Source organism: Vespa mandarinia, chromosome 2, assembly GCF_050613455.1.
Source record: "Vespa mandarinia isolate Hongniang chromosome 2, ASM5061345v1, whole genome shotgun sequence".
Lineage (NCBI taxonomy): Eukaryota > Metazoa > Arthropoda > Insecta > Hymenoptera > Vespidae > Vespa > Vespa mandarinia.
This window is the reverse complement of record NC_140811.1, coordinates 12543520-12563557: the sequence shown is the minus strand read 5'-3', so window position 1 is coordinate 12563557 and position 20038 is coordinate 12543520. Positions and strand designations below refer to the sequence as shown.

Here is a 20038-nt window from a genome sequence, read left to right as displayed (position 1 = left end):
CCTTTACTAGTTTCACAATATAAATTAATAATTTACATACTTAAACGGATATTATGTTTTTACATACACGAACATACATGGATTTGTACAGTTTTTATTTAATAAAATTATAATTTTTGAAAATATTATGAATTCAACTTATTCTTTAATCCATATATAACATTTTTATAAAAAATAAAACACTTCATGTCTGTATATTAAAAAATTTTCGAACGAAATATAATTATTATTCATTATTTAAATTCAAATTGATTCACAATAATAATTTATTCCCGCGTTCTAAAAGTTCTAGGAAAAAATAGAAACTAGAAAGTAGAGTTAAAAAAGAATTATGATTGGATGAGATTAGCGCACTCTTTGGGCATAGAAACGAATTAATCGTAATTTAGTTAAAGAAGTTGCCACACCTGAGAATCAACTTGTATTGCCCTGAAGTCAACTCCAGCTTCGTTTTTTCTGTGGAGGAAAAGATACTCTTCATTCGATTCGTGTGGAGCAAAATGGCCGCCCGCCCGAAGTGAGTCTGACGTTTCGTAAGGTGTTTATGACATTTTTTCGTGTAGTTTTTATAAAAATTCGTTTTATGTGAGACAGTGCCAGTGTTTTATCTATGTTTGTTTGCATCTTCGTGAAAATAAGCTGGCTGAGAGCATAGGTAAGTCCGATATTTTTGGTTAAATACGCGCGCAGATGATAAAATTTGTATATTACGATACCATCAAGTAAATTCAAAATTTCTTTGACACGTACGTTCGGCATATTTCAAAAGGAGCATGCACAAACACAATTGTTCATCGCGTTACGATCTATAGATAATATCGTTGCGTGCTCTTCGGCCCACGTTCGATCGTTGAATTATACCGGGTGTATTATTTTTTTTCGGAATATAAGTGGGCGTTATTTAAATGGCACAGACTATTGCATGCAAACTACGTCTGTTAAGAAGTTTATGTAAATAGTTTCTATTTTGTATTCATATAATTTGGGCTTAAAGAATTGTATGTGTGTCAAATGACACTATTTAAAGTATGCTTGAAAGTAGCGCATGCGAATAATCTACAATGATCTTAAAGATGTTATTAAATATTATTTCCTTAACGTCTTCTCTTAGTTTTTAATATTTCTTTTCAGTTGTACAGAGTATATGTCTATGATTATGTTTATCATGATTTTTGTATCAGACGTATAAGATTCTAATTTTAATGTACTTGATAGTGTATTGATACACAGATATTATTTACAGTGTTTTTATACAAAGATTGTACTCAATGTTTATGTGTATGTATTAAAAGTTCGTATCTAGAAGAAATTAAATATCAATGAATAATATATTGTTCATTGTAAGATATCTAATCAGAGGGCTATGAACATTACTTATTTTAAAGACCGAGTATACTTTAAGATTAGTCTCTTAAAATATTTTCCATTAGAATATATCAAGATGAGAAACAAATGAAACACAAAATATCCCATAGTATAAATCTATCAAGACAGAATTTTTTGATCAGTATTCTCATCCTGTTAACGTATGAAGAATAGTGTGAATCAAGTAATTAATGCATTTGGAAGATAGCAAAGTAGTCAATGTTAGTATACAGAATCATGCGAGTTCTAGCAATTAGCTATTGGCTAATTATACGGTTAACGGTCTACGCACGCCATACACAGGGAATAATTTAGTCACAATGCGTTATTGTACACTGTAAATGGAGCGTTCTTCCTCTCAGATTATATATATATATATATATATATATATATATATATATATGTATATGTATATATATTTCTTTTCTTTTCTTCAACTTTTTTTTTTCTTCGGTTCGCACTGCCGCTCATTTTATACGAAGGTTAACCACGTTGGATTATTTACAATCGTGGCGCGCTTTCTAAGGAGTTCGCGAGTGACTTTCCTCGGTAGTTAAGGCTCTCTCACGCACTTCTTACCTAATTAATTTGAATTACGGCCGTAAGGCTAGCAGGGTGAGAGGTAGAGATTGTAACCTTGTGCCCGTTGTTGATACGATAGCGGTATCGAAATATCGACGATCCAGCTCTTGATCAAAGATCAAACTTTCGCTTTGTTTCGCGATATGGACATACTTTATGTATAAATTATTATTATTATCATTTATATATATATATATATATATATATATATATATACGCTTGCACACACACACACACACACATATGTGTGTGCTTCCGCAATACAATTTTTATTTAAACCATTACTTATATATATATATGTATATATATATATATATATATATATATATATATATATATATATATGTATGTATTAAGAAACATTCCCCAAAAGTAAATTATTATACAAAAAAGTTTCCAAGCAATTCATTCGATCCTCTGTATTTTAATTGGTAACCGAGCGTTGATTACATTATACGGGCTTACTAGCATGTGGGCTCTCATTAAAATGCTTGCATCGCGTGATATCGGATTCGCGTCTTATTTCGATCGTTTCAAAACGGCTATTGTAATAACGACAACGACAACGACAACGACAACGACAACGACAATGACGAAGCTGACGACGCTGACGCTGTCAACTACGGAGCTTCGAGTTTCTACCTAAAAAGAATTCTTCGCAGAACGTTTTCTTGATCCGTATATAATTTAAATTTAACTCACGCACCGTAAAGTGGCTTTGCGATCAAAACAGATTTACATATGTCGTGTTGTTTCAGTGGGACGATATTCTTTGGACGATGGACAGTCAATCTGCAGCCTAGGTAATATTTTACGATTCAACAAAATAATGTATAACGTTTTTCCGTTCGATTTACGATCCTCTTTGTAACGTATAGGTGGATATATATAAAAAAACAAAACAAAAAAATCCCGCCCCTCCCCTAGCCCCCCCAAAAAATAGATAAATAAAAAAAGAAAAGATTGTTTCTTTCGAAATTATCAAGTACGCATACGTCGAATAAAAAAGTTTCGTGACGAGGGCCGGGGGCAGGAAGGTATTCCGGAGAGAGAATTCAGCCGTTTCTATTTCTGAGTTTTTGGAATGCGTTCATCCTCCTTTGAGTGTCCAAAGTGCGCTTTTAAATGTGGTTAATGTATGTATATATATTTCTTGTTATAATAAAATATATAATATTATATTAAAATATATAAAAGTATATAAAATATATATATATATATATATAAAAGAAAAAAATATATATATATGTATAAGATAAAAGAACATATATAGAAGATAAGAAACATATATATATATATATATATATATATATATATATATATGTAAGAATATATATATATAAGAAAAAAGAGAGAGAAGGAAAGAAAACAAAAAGAAAAAAGATGGAGACACAAAAAAATATTCCCGTAAAATCGGCGAACAATCACATTGTCATTTTGATGGGCCAGATGGGTAAATGATGGGTCATGGTACAGTAACGTGTACTGTTAAAGAGCAACGTGCAAACCGAGCGAATCTGTTGCACGTTCTCAGCCCTCCCGTCGTTTTCCCTTTCCCTATTCCGATCTCTCACCGTCTTTCCTTTTCCTCTCTCTCTCTCTCTCTCTCTCTCTCTCTCTCTCTTTCTCTTTTTCTCTTTTTTTATCTCTCTCTCTCTTTTTCTTTTTTTCTTTTTTTTTCTCTTTTTCTCTCTCTGTCTCTCTTTCTCTCTCTCTTTTTTTTTTGCTCTTTCTCTCTTGTTTTCTCTCTCTTCCTCTTTCATACTAACCAAGATACCTCGGACCTCGTACGATCCACACGGTGATATTAATAGTACGGTACGTGCGTACAGGACACCGTCTCGAATGAGCTTTGCATAAATTACCGGCGAAATCGCCAAAGAGAATTTTGCCGTTTATTTCCATCATAATCTCTACCTGGTGTGCCAAAATACACTTGTGAAAGAAAGAAAGAAACAAAGAGAGAGAGAGAGAGGGAGAGAGAGAGAGGGAGAGAGAGAGAGGGAGAGAGAGAGAGGGAGAGAGAGAGAGGGAGAGAGAGAGAATGAGAGAGAGAGAGAATGAGAGAGAGAGTGAGAGAAGAAATACATATATCTACCATGACAAGGCATCATTCGCATAAATCTATCGACAGTCAACTCGCTTTACACCTGCCAAAATCACTTTTTCATTGACTTCTATCTCTCTTTTTCTCTTTATTCCTTTCTATTTATACTTAAATCTATTTTTAGATCTGTCGTATTATTATTAGAAAGATTAATTGTCTATTTGAAACGAACGAAGAATTAATGGAAAAGAAATGCTAGTCACGTCTACGTGCTTTTTGTTCTTTAAATAATAAAAGGAACAAAAACCGACAAAAAAAAAACGAGGAGTTTTATTTTATATTATTAATTAAAATCGAAAAATTCAGTGTCAATAATCTGAGAGAGAGAGAGAGAGCAAATTTGACCGATTAAAAAGGATTTATTATTAATGAACGATGTTAAAAATTCAAATGGAAGCGTTTTGAATCATAACGCGAATAAAGAAGTCGATTGATCAACTATTCAAATCAATCGATTTAAAATCACGACGATTATTGCTGGAGTAACAAATCAATGATTCTTCGTAACGAATCGATAATTCCATTTGATAGCTTTATGCGGCGTACAAACGATTCGATACAGTAATCAAATTCATTAATTTCTTTCGTGGGACTTTTCAACGTGTAACGAATGAAAGACTGAACGGGAGGGCAGATGCTTGTGAAAAAAAGAGAAAAGATGAGGCTAGACGAATCGAAATAACTTGATTGATCATTTTTCAAATTATTTTTAAAACATAGCAAAAGAATTTCTCATTATGATATCTCCGAACAATTTTTAATTAATTTAAACATCGTTAATATTAGATCGCTCTAATTAAATATTTTTAAATAATTTTAGAATTTATGGTTTTTATTTTATAATTTATCTATTTTTAAATATTATTTTTAAATATTATTAAATATTATGAAATTATCGTTAATAGTAAAAGTAATAAATTAATGATTAATCAACGAGTTTCGAAACAATTTTATTTATTTGGAAAAATTTAAAAAAAGAAGAAAAAGAGGAGTAAAAAATTGCGATCAGATATTTTCGTGTTACTGTGTATAAAATTTTCATTGGAAACGACTACTCTGTCTCACTTCCTACGATCTACGTTCTCGAGAAGATCTCTCCATCTATCATAAAACTTTCCTCTCGTCCCACGGTCCTCATTTCGCTTCTGTCACTAATGCACGTGGACTTCTGACAATCAGCTGTGATTCGAGACAGCTCATTCTACGTTTTGACAGTATGGCTAACCTTGAGTGACATCATTCCTATGACATGCACTCGCAAAACGACGCGCAATATCCGAGGGAAAAAACTTATGTATATATATACACACACACATACATATATAATGTATATATATATATATATATATATATATATTTATATATATATATATCAAGTCTTTATTCATCTCTTGCGGCACTTTTTTAAACCACACACGGATACGCACTTAGATGAGCATAATATGATTAACTCATGTCTTCATCCGGATTTCGCTGATATCGTGCACAGAAAAGTTTGCCATTTAAGAGCACTATATATTCCTCGTGGTTGAATGTTCTAATCGTAGGAATTATGTTATTTGATTATATGACTCATCATCGTAGAAATATATATATTAAAAATATATTTAAAATAGTTTACAAATTCAATTGTTTTTTTTTTTTTTTATACAAAATAAAATGCATTTCATAGGATTTATCAGTTAGGTTATTTTAAAGATCATAAGTGCCTTTATTACTTATGATTTTATCAGGGAAATCATCATGAAAGAGATTATTATAAATTCTTATCGCAAAAGATGATAAATATCAGTCCTTTAGTTCGTCAGTGAAACAGATTATTCATTCATTTTCTTTCGAATATTCGACATTAAAGAATGACAAGGCACGGGAATATTTGTAAGATTTACATAACTACAAATCGTATATTAGTAGACGAGTCCAACTGCTGACGGTGGTAGGGGTGGGGGTAAGGGGAAACTATACATTTTCGCGTGACATAACGCTTGTGCTCGTTACAGACGCTAACCAAGGATAAACCCAACTTGAATTATTCAATATTTGCTTGCGCTTCGCGGATTTGTATCTCCCTCGGTGGTGGAATTTCTCCTCGTATAGTTTACATAGAAAATGAGCGAGAAATTATCGTGTTGCCTTTCGTGCCGCATCAGTTTACCAACTATTGAAATCTATTTCTTTTTCACTTTTTCCCATCATGAAGTTTCTTTTTCTTCTTCTTCTTCTTTTTTCTCTTTCTTTTCTTTTCCCTTTCTTTTTTTTTTTTTTTTTTTTTTTTTTTTTTTTTTTTTTTTTACTCTTTTTTTCCTTTTATCAAGTCCAAAGAAGGGACGTTACAAAAGGAAAGAAAATCGAGTTGTATGCCGTGGTAAAAGCAGCGTATGATGTGGCTTGGTTCAATGACATCTCGTTCAGTCTTCCACAATGCTTGACTTTTGAGTTTCATCGTGACTTTCACTTTTTTAGTTGGCACTCGACGTCTATGATAGTTCCTTCTTTCATACGTAATGTCCCACTGATTTAGTCGAATTCTAAATCTAAATCTAAGCAAAAAAGAATGAGAGAGAGAGAGAGAGAGAGAGAGAGAGAGAGAGAGAGAGAGAGAGAGAGAGAGAGAGAGAATTTCTACTTTACCTTAATAGATATCCAAATATGTTTATCTCGTCATAAGATTAAATCATATTTAAAAAGGGTACCAGACGAGAGCTAATTAAGAAGTCAAAGGAAGTCTTCAAGTTGTTCCATTAAATACAACTTGTGTTTATATATTAGTAATGCCTTATTGATTTCATAATCATTGTGAAAATATATATCTTCGGAATGAATCATCGAGCTCGGCCGAATGCATATATTCACGTATCAGCGTCCAACGTGTTTCTAACGTGCGCGGATGGACGGTGCAAGGGCGGTAGTAACAGCAGTAACAGTAATGGCTCGTGTATGGCTTAGAGACAATGGTCACTTAAAACTAAATGCAGCGTTTAAAAGAGTCACCTCGCAGTCCATGGTCAGTTAGTAATTGCTAGCTCGATGTCCGACGCTTCGGATAAGTTAATTTGCGAAACGAGCCTCATAAACTCCTACGCGTTCGAGCGATGTCCCGAAATTAGCACGAGGATGTCCACTTCGTGTCACGATTTCGTTCTCTTTCTCTTTCTCTCTCTCTCTCACACATACACACACTCCCTCTCTCTCTCATTGATGTCCAAATAAATTTAGATGCAACAGAAATTGTGCAAAGGACAATGACATCGCCGTTGTTAGAGGAAGGATGAAAATGATGACATCGATAATACAAGATTTTTTTAGAGTATATACGGTAACGACGAAGTCATAATTTTCGTTCTTTTTTCTTTTCTTTTTGTTTTCTTCTTTTCAGATTGATAAAGCTCACTGTGTGGCAGTTGCGATGCCAACTTATCACAATGCGGGTGGTGGATACCCGAATGTGTCAGCGCCAGCGCGGCAAGCGAAGCTTGATGGCAATCAAAATCATCACACAATCCCTTCAAACGTAACGACCCACCCTCTCATTCAAAACACCACCTCGCACAACGCTCCTCCAAATCTGTCAGCGAGCAACATTCCGTCCCATCCAGTATCACCGACGATGACCACTCATTCGAGCGTAACATCTCCAAACCTGACGAGCCATATGAATACGGCGTCCTCACCGGTCCTCCTTACTTCGAACGTCACGAATCCCGGAAATACCACTGCTCTATCGGCCAATCCAAGACATGAAGTCAAACTGAATGCTATGCCGTACGTATGCACAAGTATATAGAAGCTGTTCAATGAATAGCAATGAAAAAAAAAAAAAAGAGAGAAGGAATTTTTATTGAAAAGATAGGCCGATCTCATGTAGATAATTAAATAAAATGATGATCAAATCGTTTTCAATTTAGAATTATATATCTTGACTAATTTGACAAGTATTATTTATCCTTGAAATTTTGAATTATTTCACATCAATGAAAGATACTTCCTTGTTTTGCGTCGTTAAATGAGAAATGTTCATTTTAAGATCTAACCTTGTTATAGATGGTTCCATGGGAAGATATCTAGGGAAACTGCAGAAAGGTTGTTACGACCCAGAGAAGATGGTCTGTTTCTAGTTCGAGAGTCGACGAATTTCCCCGGAGACTATACCCTCTGCGTGTGTTATCAAGGACGTGTGCAACATTATAGAGTAAAATACAAGAATAATCAACTGACCATCGATGACGAAGAATTTTTCGAGAATTTAGCGCTCTTAGTTGAACATTATGAGCAAGACGCTGATGGTCTTTGCACTCAGTTGACGAAATCCTTACCGAAACAAGGGAAACAAGACTTTTGCGTCGATCCCAAGGCCTTCATCGAAGCTGGCTGGGTTATTCAGACTCACGAGTTAGAATTAAGAGAGTGTATCGGTAAAGGTGAATTCGGTGACGTTTTACTCGGTGTTTATAGAGGAGAAAGAGTGGCCGTGAAAATGTTGAAAGACAATAGCGAAGCGGCGCAAAGGTTTCTAGCCGAGGCAAGTTTAATGACCTCGTTGATTCACGACAATCTCGTTAAATTACTTGGTCTTGTATTCAATAATCAACACATGTACCTGGTTACGGAATATATGAGCAAGGGATCCTTAGTGGATTACTTAAGATCTAGAGGACGATTACACGTTTCTAAAAAAGATCAAATCAATTTTGCCTAGTACGTAATCTATATAGATTATAGTTCTTAACCTTTACGATATTCCTTTATCCCAGGAGATCTCGTTGGTCATTGAACGAACGATCGGTTTATTTTCAGCGATACGTGTGCCGGTATGGCATACTTGGAGTCGAGACACGTCGTCCATCGCGATTTAGCCGCAAGAAACGTTCTTGTTGCGGAAGACAATTCCGCGAAAGTTTCGGACTTTGGGTTGGCACGAGACGAAAACTTCTCTCTCGATGGTGGAAAGTTGCCCATCAAATGGACCGCCCCAGAGGCTTTAAAGCAGAACGTAAATATATTATGACCGGCACTACCTTCTGACAAAAAAGCTTTTAAGCGTTTCCTTGCACGACGATGCATCTCATCATTTGTTTTTCAGAAGTTTTCTAACAAATCTGACATGTGGAGTTTCGGAATACTCCTTTGGGAAATCTATTCTTTTGGACGTGTGCCCTATCCACGTATCGTAAGTAATTTTCATTTAAAAACGACTTTTATTATCTACATATATTTATTCCTTTATTCTTATCATACCGTACGGGAACTGAATTATTTATATTAATATGTTCGTTCTTAGCCTTTAGCTGACGTTGTCAAATGCGTGGAAAAAGGTTACAAAATGGAACCACCAGATGGATGTCCACCCGAAGTATATGACATTATGAGACAGGTAGATGAACAAAGTTTTCACGTAAAATTTCATATCTGATGTTAAAAGCTTCTAACGTTTATGCGTTACAGGCCTGGGATCTTCAACCAGAGAAGAGACCTACGTTCCATGATATAAAAGTAACGCTTGGTCAACTAAAAGCAGAGTACACCAAAGGCGTGAATTAAAAAAAAGGCTTATCTTAGGTCGACCTAGAAACGATGTAGAATTAACACATAACAGAACTGATTTGTCAAATACGATGCTTTTTTTCGTTTTAAGGACAAATATAGTGGCTCTAAAAACTTTGATTAGGAGGGACGAAGTGAAGAAAAAGGGGAAAAAAAAAGAAAGAAAAAAAAAAAAATGAAAAGAAGAACAAGACAAATGCAATTTTTATTGTACATTTTATATGCAATACTATTTGCGTCATCGTTTATATTTATTGCTAATTTAGTTGTCGAGAATATTGGGGAGGTTTTAATTTTTATATGACAATATTTTGCACAAGCATTACCTACGTCGTGCCTTTGTTCAAGTTGATATTCTAAATGAAGAAACTCGACTTGTACATTCTCGAAATCCGTGTTGACTCGAGCCGATGTCGGGTTTTTAAGATACTTAATCCGAAATAATTGCCTATCACACTTAATGATCCTCAATGGACGTACCTTTTTACAGTCTGTTATGATGAAATGTGTGAACGAAACGTCGCCTGATACGACGCCGTTACCGTTTTGAAATACTTTAGAGATTTTTCCATTGCAGAAAATGTAAATTTGACGTATTATGAAGTTTGGCGTTGAAGTGAACTGATTTTAAGATAATTCATATACTGGCTAACGTATCAGTCAGTATAACTTGTCCTTTCGGAGATGAAGTTACGTAACCATACACTTTTTCACTCCTGTAGTACAGTTTAAAACAAAGAATTCCTGTTGTTAAAGTTTCAAACGATCTATTTCAGCGATCGTAGGATTGCGAGTATTCACTAGCAGCATAGATTTTTTAATCAAAGATTTGTCGTAGAAAGTATTAATTTTTAATTAAATTATTGCGACTATAACGTATAAATATTTAAGTTTGCTCACGAAATATTCATTTCATATATATATATATATGTATATATATATATATATATGTATATATATGCGTGTGTATGTGTGTGTGTATGTGTGCGTGTGCGGGCGTGTGTGTGTATTTGTAAAAAAATATATAATATATACACACACATATATATGTCAGTGATGTAAATGTATCTGTAAATATTTTTGTACATATTCGTCCATAAAAAAAAGTAATAATATTTCGAGAACCGTTGATATTGGATGAGATATTTAATGAAAAAAATGTCCATAAATTTTTTTTTTTCTTTTTTTTTTTTTTTTAAAGAATATATCCGGTAACTATGAACAAATGAATACAAAAATGCAACGTACGTTAATTATTTAAAAAAAGAAAACAGAAAATGGGAAAAAAAAGAAACTTTGAAAAAGATAAAACAAAGATCTTCAGGAGATGAATGAAAGAAACAAGGCAATGTGAGTATTGCATCAACGGATCTTATCCTTTTAGAGTAATGATCTATGTGTTCTTCCGATTAACGACTAGCATGGATAAATGATCTCAAAATTATTCATATTTGGAAATTCTTAGCGCGTAAAATTTCACGTTTAACGATAAAATGGGTAGGTACCTTGAAATATACAAGAAGAATAAGCAAGAATTTTCATTACGATACTACTACTATTAGATTCTTTCATTTTTTTTTATTTTTTTTATTTTTTTTTTTATTTTTTATTCCAGATCTATCTGTCTGGTTGCAATTTAGCAGACTAATTTGAAAGAATGATTTGTTATATTAAAAAACAGAGAGAGACAGAGAGAAAGAGAGAGAGAGAGAGAGACAGAGAGAAAGAGAGAGAGAGAGAAAGAGAGAGAGAGCGAGAGAGAGAGAGAGAGAGAGAGAGAGAGAAAGAGAAAAGAAAAGAAAAGAAACAAAAAAGTAAAGAATTACATATTTACAAGTTTCGAATTATTATTATTTAAATAAAATTTCAATTCTTAGCTCCGACTTTGACAAACGTATTTTGAATAAACAAAATGAATAGCAATGAAGATTAATCGTTAGTTGTATAAGTATCTAATATATTTATGCTAAGCGCACGATCCGTTTGTAAGTTTCATATTGTAGTACGTACGTTTGTTGTGTCAGACGTTCATTCATATAAACATCTTACATATGCATGTATGAATGTCTTGCAACGAATGTATCATCGGTACCCATAGCAATAATTCGACATACACGGCTATATACAGCTTTTATCTTCAATTACAAGTTGTCGAGGCAATTAGCACATAAAAGCGCTACCCAAACGAAACATTATCTAAACGATAATGCATTCTGACACGATCAATATGGAAATTATCATTCCTATCTATGCTTCGTCCTTAACTTTATAAAGCTAACGCTTAAATATACTTTCGTTATTATGCAATAAGCGTGCGTGTTCGAAAGAAAATGATGACACTTCACTTCTTCATTTTTCTTTCTTTATCTTTGTTTTTTTTTTTTTATTTTGTTTTGTTTGTTTCTTTTTTTTTTTTTTTTTTTTTTTTTTCAATAGATTACCATCGATTTTTAGATTTCAACTTATACAATATGTCATTTTTATCTATCACGATATTAAAATTTCATTTATGATCAGTGTGTGAGTTTCAAATCTGTTAATTTTTTTTATTACCAATTCATTTTTTAGACTGTAAGAAATTTAATATATATATATATATATATATATACACACACAAACACACACACATACACATATTTATCTATATAGGTATTAAAGTGAAATTATACTCTGATGTTTATTGAATGTAACAAATGATACGGATTCTACGATCATACCGAAAATTTAATTTGAAATTAGTATTTGTCGAGTGTGCGTGTGCGTGTTGCGTGTGTATGTGTGCGAGCAATTGAAAAATTCTATATGTATGTATACGTTGTCATACATACATAGATATATACATACATATATACTTTTTCATATCACCCCCTTCCTTTCACTCATTTTCCTCCCGCTATAGTATACAAAAACAAATCTATTATTATACGAATATTCGGCTGTTGGATTTTGTTGTAGTATCTATAACTACGCCAAGTTTCTCGAATTCTTAATTAAACGGCTATAGCGGTAAAACAATTATTTGACGAGATAGTAGAAGTTATTAAATAAAGAAAAAGAAATTATAATGTATCTTGTCTCATTGAGATATTCTTTCCCCTTTTCTCTTTTTTTTTATTAAAAATAATTAGGAATTATTTTTATTGGAAACTATTGGTGTTCTTTTTTCTTTTTCTTTTTTGTTGTTTTTTAAAATAGTACTTTCAATAATCATGAAACTCGAAAGTGACGTTTTTTTTTTTATGGATACTTAGGAATCGTTTGAAAAGAAAGTTGCTGTGGTCTTTGTATCAGATTCGTTGGGTATTGCCTTTGACGTGGACGATTTCTCAAGCGTAGAACTAATTTTCGAATTCTTTTCCTTTATCAAAGGCAAGGAAAAGAAGTTTTCGTCTTTCTTGACATTCTTTACGCGAGAAAACGTTCGTCTCCTCTTTTCCTCTTCGGTCGTATCACAAAAAGATTTCCGGTTTCCAACGTGCGTTCGTTTTACGATTGTGAAAGGAGGAAGATTTTGTTTGAACGCGTTGCAGTCTTTGAGACGACTACGGATCAGCAAATTTCTTCGTATCTTGTACGGTCGAGCAAGATTTGGTCTTGGATAGGGTTGCGAGTTGTGACCGCGAAACGAATCCTCAGGCATCAAATAACTTTTTTTATTATCCTTGTCTTTGATGATCATATATCTCAACCTATCACGTATCTCTTTGTTATCGTCTTTCCTTGGTATACGTGACGAGCCATTCCTGATAACGCGTCGTACCTTTTTATCTAACTTTTTAATCGATCGTTTCGAATTGGACGCTACAAAACAATCAAGATTTTCTATTTCATCATCGTCGAGCTTCCTAACGTCTTCGAATATTGCAAGATATTCTTTGCAAGGATCGGCCCAAATCTTTTCGAAATCTTTCGACCTACTCTTTGAATAATAATTACTCGATGTCAAATTAATCTTATCAGGCACAGATCCATCAAAACTCAATGGAATATTTCCGAATAACGGAATTTTATTGATCGCACTACCGAAATATGATATCTGATTACTTATTAAAGAGATTATTTCCGATAATATACCTCTGTTATTTTGGATGGTAATATTCGAAGTATCACGATCGCAATTTACGAACGGAAATCTTGTCGTTTCAGTATTATACTTGCATGTATTTAGTTTGCTCCATGTTTCCTTCGGATGAAATGTATTTTCAGCATCTCGGCTTTGATTATTCAAATGTTTTATACCGTTCTCGTGCTTCTTGATATCTGTAAAGTAACATTGATTCTTTTATTTATTTCTTTCCCTTTCTTCTCTCTCTCTCTCTCTCTCTCTCTCTCTTTCTCTTTTTCTATAGCTGAATTAATCAGAGTGAATTAATTATAAATTGAATTTCTCTATATAGTAAAGCTATATATCTTCCTATTGACTTTTCTTCGTGGGATAATTAACGAATTCACGAAATTTTTATTTAACCCTCTATTCGATTCATTTAATTCTCCGTACAATTTTCGTTTTGTCCTTTTATACAAACTCTATTTTCTCTCTCTCTCTCTCTCTCTCTCTCTCTTTCCATTTTTTTTTTATCAACCGGCCACGCGTTCAGTATCATCGAAAATCCGTTAATTATCTTGAGATTTATTTGCACCAGATTAGCAAGGACTTACCGATTTTCCATGGGAAGCGATTTTCTGGGAACGATAAAGCCATCGTATAATAGTTCCCTGTTTCCGAGCTTTCGTATTTCGATTCGCAGGATCGATCGACGATATCGTTATCCAACTGAAAATTTCGAGTCAACGCGCTTCGAAATAGCTCGGCGATTGCTTCGGGTTCGTCGTATTTAATCTCCGTCAACATCGATACGATCTTTTCGTTTGTTCCTACGTCCGATTTTTCCTTCTCTTTCACTTCATCTTCTTTCTTTCCTATCGATATTGCCGCGATAGTATTCGTACCTACGCTCTTCTTCAGATCATTTTCATCAGTTCCTTTCAAAACGAAATTCACAGTTGACTTATATAAACTGCCAGATGATTTTCCCGATTGAACTTTCGCGTTTTCCCTTTCATGATTTTCATAACCTTCTTTATTGTTCAGATTTATTCTCATTTCTATCGGATTGCTTTTAAATAGTTTTGTCTTTAATTGTTTCTCTTCGTGATCCTCAGGTTCGACTTTGATGAATGCCTTTGTTACGAATGTTTTTTTAGAATCTCTGTTTTCGATCGTTTTCTCATTTTCGTCTTTAATTTCGGGTTTTACCAAATTACCGATTTTCAAAGTAGTCAGAAATGTTTTCTTTGGTTTTTCAGAAAGTTCATCGGAGATTTTCGAATTTCCTGCTACAGATTCATCGATATATTCTTCGTCAATCTTTGGAGGTTCGATTTTTATACTTGCCGTGCTTATGAACGTTTTCTTAGGACTCTCAACTTCGATCGTTCTCTTCGTTTCGTCTTTAATTTCGGGTTTTACCGAATTACCGATTTTCAAAGTAGTCAGAAATGTTTTCTTTGGTTTTTCAGAAAGTTCATCGGAGATTTTCGAACTTTCTGCTATAGATTCATCGATATATTCTTCGTCAATCTTTGGAGGTTCGATTTTTATACTTGCCGTGCTTATGAACGTTTTCTTAGGACTCTCAACTTCGATCGTTCTCTTCGTTTCGTCTTTAATTTCTGGTTTTACCGAATTACCAATTTTCAAAGTCGTTAGAAATGTTTTCTTTGGTTTTTCAGAAAGTTCTTTCGAGATTTTCGAACTTTCTGCCATAGGTTCATCGATATATTCTTCGTCAATCTTTGGAGGTTCGATTTTTATACTTGCCGTACTTATGAACGTTTTTTTAGGTCTTCCAACTTCAATCGTCTTTTCCTTTTCGTTTTTAATTTCTGGTTTTACCGAATTACCAATTTTTAAAGTCGTCAGAAATGTTTTCTTTGGTTTTTCAGAAAGTTCATCGGAGATTTTCGAACTTCCTGCTATAGATTCATCGATATATTCTTCGTCAATCTTTGGAGGTTCGACTTTTATACTTGCCGTGCTTATGAACGTTTTCTTAGGACTTTCAACTTCAATCGTCTTTTCCTTTTCGTTTTTAATTTCTGGTTTTACCGAATTACCAATTTTTAAAGTCGTCAGAAATGTTTTCTTTGGTTTTTCAGAAAGTTCATCGGAGATTTTCGAACTTCCTGCTATAGATTCATCGATATATTCTTCGTCAATCTTTGGAGGTTCGACTTTTATACTTGCCGTGCTTATGAACGTTTTCTTAGGACTTTCAACTTCGATCGTTCTCTTCGTTTCGTCTTTAATTTCGGGTTTTATCGAATTACCGATTTTCAAAGTCGTCAGAAATGTTTTCTTTGGTTTTTCAGTAAGTTCATCGGAGATTTTCGAACTTCTTGCTATAGATTCATCGATATATTCTTCGTCAATCTTTGGAGGTTCGATTTTTATACTTGCCGTGCTTATGAATGTTTTCTTAGGACTCTCAACTTCGATCGTTCTCTTCGTTTCATCTTTAATTTCTGGTTTTACCGAATTACCAATTTTCAAAGTCGTCAGAAATGTTTTCTTTGGTTTTTCAGTAAGTTCATCGGAGATTTTCGAACTTTCTGCTATAGATTCATCGATATATTCTTCGTCAATCTTTGGAGGTTCGATTTTTATACTTGCCGTGCTTATGAACGTTTCCTTAGGACTCTCAACTTCGATCGTTCTCTTCGTTTCATCTTTAATTTCTGGTTTTACCGAATTACCAATTTTCAAAGTCGTCAGAAATGTTTTCTTTGGTTTAACAGAAAGTTCATCGACGACTTTCGAATTTCCCGCCGTAGGTTCATCGATATATTCCTCGTCAATCTTCGTAGGTTCGATTTTTATACTCGTCGTGGTTACGAAAGTTTTCTTAGGACTATCAACTTCCATCATTCTCTCCGTTTTTGTCGTTTTTGTTATTGGGATATCGTCGATTTTTTCTTCTTTTACGGCGTATAATTTTTCTTCGAAATCGTTCGTCGAAATTTTCTTTCGCGATTCCTCGGTTAACGCATTGGTCTTTATCTTATCAACTTCTATTACGCCTTCTTCGATACTCGCACTTGTCTTATCTAACTTACTCTCAGGAATTTGAACCTCTTTATCACTCGAAGGAGTTAATTCTTTAAAATGTGACAAATTAACGATCTTTTTAATCTTTTCTTCATCGGTGATATTAACATCGGATATAGAAACTTTCGTTTCCTCTTTTTTGTCCTTGTCGGCATCGTCCTTGAATTCATCCAAAGTTAACTCCGCACTCTCGATACTTTCCCTTTTCTTTTCGCCAACTGTATCGTACGGTTTCACATCTGGCACAAGATCGACATCGGCGCTAACAGAGGGCTCATCAGTTTCCGTAACCTCAGAGATTTCTTCGACCTTCGGAACAGTAGGCAAGGACGGTTCACGGATATCATTCGAATCTATCTCGGTTCGAGTAGGTTTCACTTTACGATCTCTCTTTTCGAAAACATCGCTTGGCTTTACAGTTCGAAGAGAAACGTTTGATGCCAACTTCATGAAGGACACATTCTTTAGTTTAGCCTCGCTAGTCACAGTCACATTTCCTCTCTTGTCGATTTGTAGTTGAAGTTTTTTTTTTTTATCCTCCTCTGAACTCTCTTCAGAGGAACTTTCATCGTAACAGTTACAATTTTTAAGGTTAGTACGATCAGTTCGTTTTTTCTCTTTCGTTTTTGATTCTATCTGAGAACCTTTGTCATTGCACGTGGTTTTCACCTGGTCTTTCTTTTTGTTCGAATAATCGTAGGTCGTTTCGGGACTACCAACATGTGGTTTCAGTCGAAGTTTTCTTGGAGATTTGATCGTAATCGCAAAAGGATCCGGAGATTCCCGTGATTCTATCGTCTTTCTTTTCGATATTGTAAGATCTGGATAACCTGAATGGCTCGAAAAATTACCCGGTGTTTCGGCGAATTCTCGTACGATTCTAGAAGACAACGGTATAGACGGTGCAACATTGCATCTTCTTCTTTCGAATTCAACTTCGATCTGTTGAATCTTTTTCTGAACGTTACTCAATCTGCTTTCAGCGATGACCCGCTGAGAACGATAAGGCGCAAAATTTAGGTTCACTCTTTCGTCGCATTCCTTTTGTTTTAAAATTACAAGAAATTCACGGAGTTCGGCATCGGTCTTCAGAGCAAGAATAGTTGGATCTATCGAATCGGTTGCTTCTATCTATATCGACGATCAATTTGGTAACGATTATTAAAGAAATTTTGTTCGAACTATTGTTATTATCTTCCTACATATAAAATCGTATATCTTACCTCCAAACCCTGAGTTTCCATCAGTTTTGTATTGATCAGGTTTTCCACCTGTGCCTTTAGAACGTTTACTTTAAGCTGGACCAACGTTAGGATCGGAATTATGTTGGCCGGTGGATTTGCGGTCATGTGAAGATTTATCAGAGCGTTCACTTGCTGAGAGTTCCTAGACTCGCCCAATAATTGATCCTTGTTGAGAGCGCTGATAGATCTTTGAGCTCTCTCCATGGTATCCTCCATCGTCGTGGTTATATTCGATCCCGGTATCTTTCTGAGAAGTAATCGGGTAGCTGTGCAAGAAATGATACCTTGTATGGACAATAACTGAGATGCCAAAGCTTGAAGACTGATTGCTGAGGGACAGTTTCTTTTCGAACAGATCGTGTCATCTGTGGTATTAGTACAACGATGTTCTTCCTCGTAATAAGAGCTATGGGGATAAGGTAAAGCAGGAAATTGTTTCGGTCCTGTGATTTCGCCATTGCCTTTCGAAGAACAACCACAATTCTTTTGCTGTTCGTTAGATCGAGTTCCATACGGATCGAATAAAGGAAAAGGAATTGGATAAGGATAAAAGAAAGGTGGATAGATCGGTGGTGATAAAGGAGAAGGAATATAATTTGATTGTTTATTCGAACTTGTCAAAGGATTTAATATATCAGGAATTGGAGTTGCTTGTTGAGTAGTTGTTACCAACGGTTGTTGGCAACCACCAGGAATAATAAAGATCGGTGCTGTGTTAGTGATGCATGAACGAATCTGATCGATTATATTTTGTGGTAGAGATCCGCTATTATTCGCTTGCGTCTGCATAGGTGACATTGTATTTTGACAAGGAATCCCTTGACAGAAATTAGTCGTATTATTTGGCAGTTGCGTTGTACAGGGATATTGTGCTGACGAATAGTTTTCTTGTTGATAAAATTGACCGAACGGACCCTGCATATATTGTCCTGGAGCGAATAAGTTCCATTCGAATAATCGATCGAACGAACGAACGAACGACCGAACGAACAAGTTACGAAGATTCCCCGATAGAGTTACCTTGAGAATTCCCAGGCCAGCCGGAGCATTGCGTGCTTTGTTGATTATTCGTTTGCTGATATGTTTGAAAATTATTTTGATTAGTTTGTAAAGGTACTCTTGATTGACAAGGATTCATTTGCGACATTGCATTGCTATCGTCTAACATGTTAATTATTAAATTGATAATAGATTAATCCTTGTCCTTTTTTTTTTGATTGTAATTGCATGAATGTTTGATATATAATGATAGAAACATATCTGATGAATTTATTAAATTTACTTGTAATTTTGAGACATGATTTTGTTATAGATTATTATTATTATTTTGTTCGTGATTTTATTACGGATCTGAAGTTAACGAGTATCGACAGTTATAGAGATCGATTGGTAGTACAACTCGATCGTAACGGATGATTAACAATATAAAACTAATTTTTAAGTATTATATAAATATCTTCTAAAGCTTGATTGATACATCAAAAAAAGTGATACATTATAGGAACGTTTGGATTGCCCCTGAAAATAGACAAGATCTTATACCTCGTTGTTAACTGGGGTTGCCGATTTTAAAAAACTTTACACCCGTGTTCTAATAGTCTCTTGCGAATTATTATTAATATAAAAGTCTTAATCCGTGTGTTCACAATTTCTCAAAAATTATTACTATTTATTTGTAATTCAAATAAAATTTTGTACAACTGCTCTTTATGATCCGAGTGAGAATTTAGTGATCTAAATTTGTAGAAATATAAGTTATCAAAAAAAGTTAAAAGGCTTTAAACGAATGTGAGGAAGGGAGAAAGAAAGAAGGTCGATGTACGATCGACGTGAAGTATAGAATGAGAGGGCAACTGTGAAGTTGATGAAACTGGAAATACATTGATTGAGTGATTTATGATTGTGATCCGTGTTCTGCGTCCCGTATTCTATGTATTCAGATGGCACGATGGTAACTTGCTATTCTACGGATCCGACGGCCAATCTCGAAATCTGGTCAGGTTAAAAAAATTACACTTTCCTAAATGTAAAAAATAAAGTTTTACGACATTTTTACACTTTCCTAAAAAATTGATGATAAAGTCTAGCCAA

At 34.3% G+C, this 20038-nt stretch overlaps 2 protein-coding genes across 5 annotated transcripts; one reads left to right on the top strand and one right to left on the bottom strand.

Moving 5' to 3' along the window:
* Positions 1 to 471: 471 nt before the first annotated feature.
* Positions 472 to 12664, top strand: LOC118443773 (tyrosine-protein kinase CSK). 4 transcript variants are annotated; one of them, XM_035871247.2, is made up of 9 exons: positions 472 to 655; positions 2706 to 2750; positions 2826 to 3083; positions 7431 to 7816; positions 8096 to 8749; positions 8849 to 9044; positions 9135 to 9221; positions 9333 to 9425; positions 9497 to 12664. In XM_035871247.2, exons 4-9 carry the CDS (start codon positions 7461 to 7463, stop codon positions 9590 to 9592), a joined length of 1482 nt encoding a protein of 493 aa, XP_035727140.1. In that variant the 5' UTR covers positions 472 to 655; positions 2706 to 2750; positions 2826 to 3083; positions 7431 to 7460; the 3' UTR covers positions 9593 to 12664. The 4 variants fall into 4 exon arrangements, with proteins under 4 accessions (XP_035727140.1, XP_035727158.1, XP_035727120.1 ...); XM_035871265.2 differs by lacking the exon at positions 2826 to 3083 and having other exon boundaries at positions 9138 to 9221; XM_035871227.2 differs by lacking the exon at positions 2826 to 3083.
* On the bottom strand, positions 12618 to 19115 carry LOC118441828 (uncharacterized). The gene is made up of 5 exons (XM_085655364.1): positions 18968 to 19115; positions 17927 to 18876; positions 16712 to 17834; positions 14255 to 16573; positions 12618 to 13855 (listed from the first exon to the last, which is right to left on the bottom strand). The coding sequence occupies exons 1-5, from the start codon at positions 19113 to 19115 to the stop codon at positions 12843 to 12845; spliced, it is 5553 nt and encodes a 1850-aa protein (XP_085511490.1). The 3' UTR covers positions 12618 to 12842.
* Positions 19116 to 20038: the final 923 nt, after the last annotated feature.

Excerpts from the sequence above, each read along its gene's own strand:
- LOC118443773 (XM_035871255.2), top strand. The coding sequence starts at position 7,461 with ATGCCAACTTATCACAATGCGGGTGGTGGATACCCGAATGTGTCAGCG. Across the intron at positions 7,817-8,095 it reads GTCAAACTGAATGCTATGCC|ATGGTTCCATGGGAAGATAT; the intron begins GTACGTATGCAC and ends ACCTTGTTATAG. Across the intron at positions 9,222-9,332 it reads GTGTGCCCTATCCACGTATC|CCTTTAGCTGACGTTGTCAA; the intron begins GTAAGTAATTTT and ends GTTCGTTCTTAG.
- LOC118441828 (XM_085655364.1), bottom strand. The coding sequence starts at position 19,115 with ATGTTAGACGATAGCAATGCAATGTCGCAAATGAATCCTTGTCAATCA. Across the intron at positions 17,835-17,926 it reads TGGAAACTCAGGGTTTGGAG|ATAGAAGCAACCGATTCGAT; the intron begins GTAAGATATACG and ends TCGTCGATATAG. Across the intron at positions 13,856-14,254 it reads TCGCTTCCCATGGAAAATCG|ATATCAAGAAGCACGAGAAC; the intron begins GTAAGTCCTTGC and ends GTTACTTTACAG.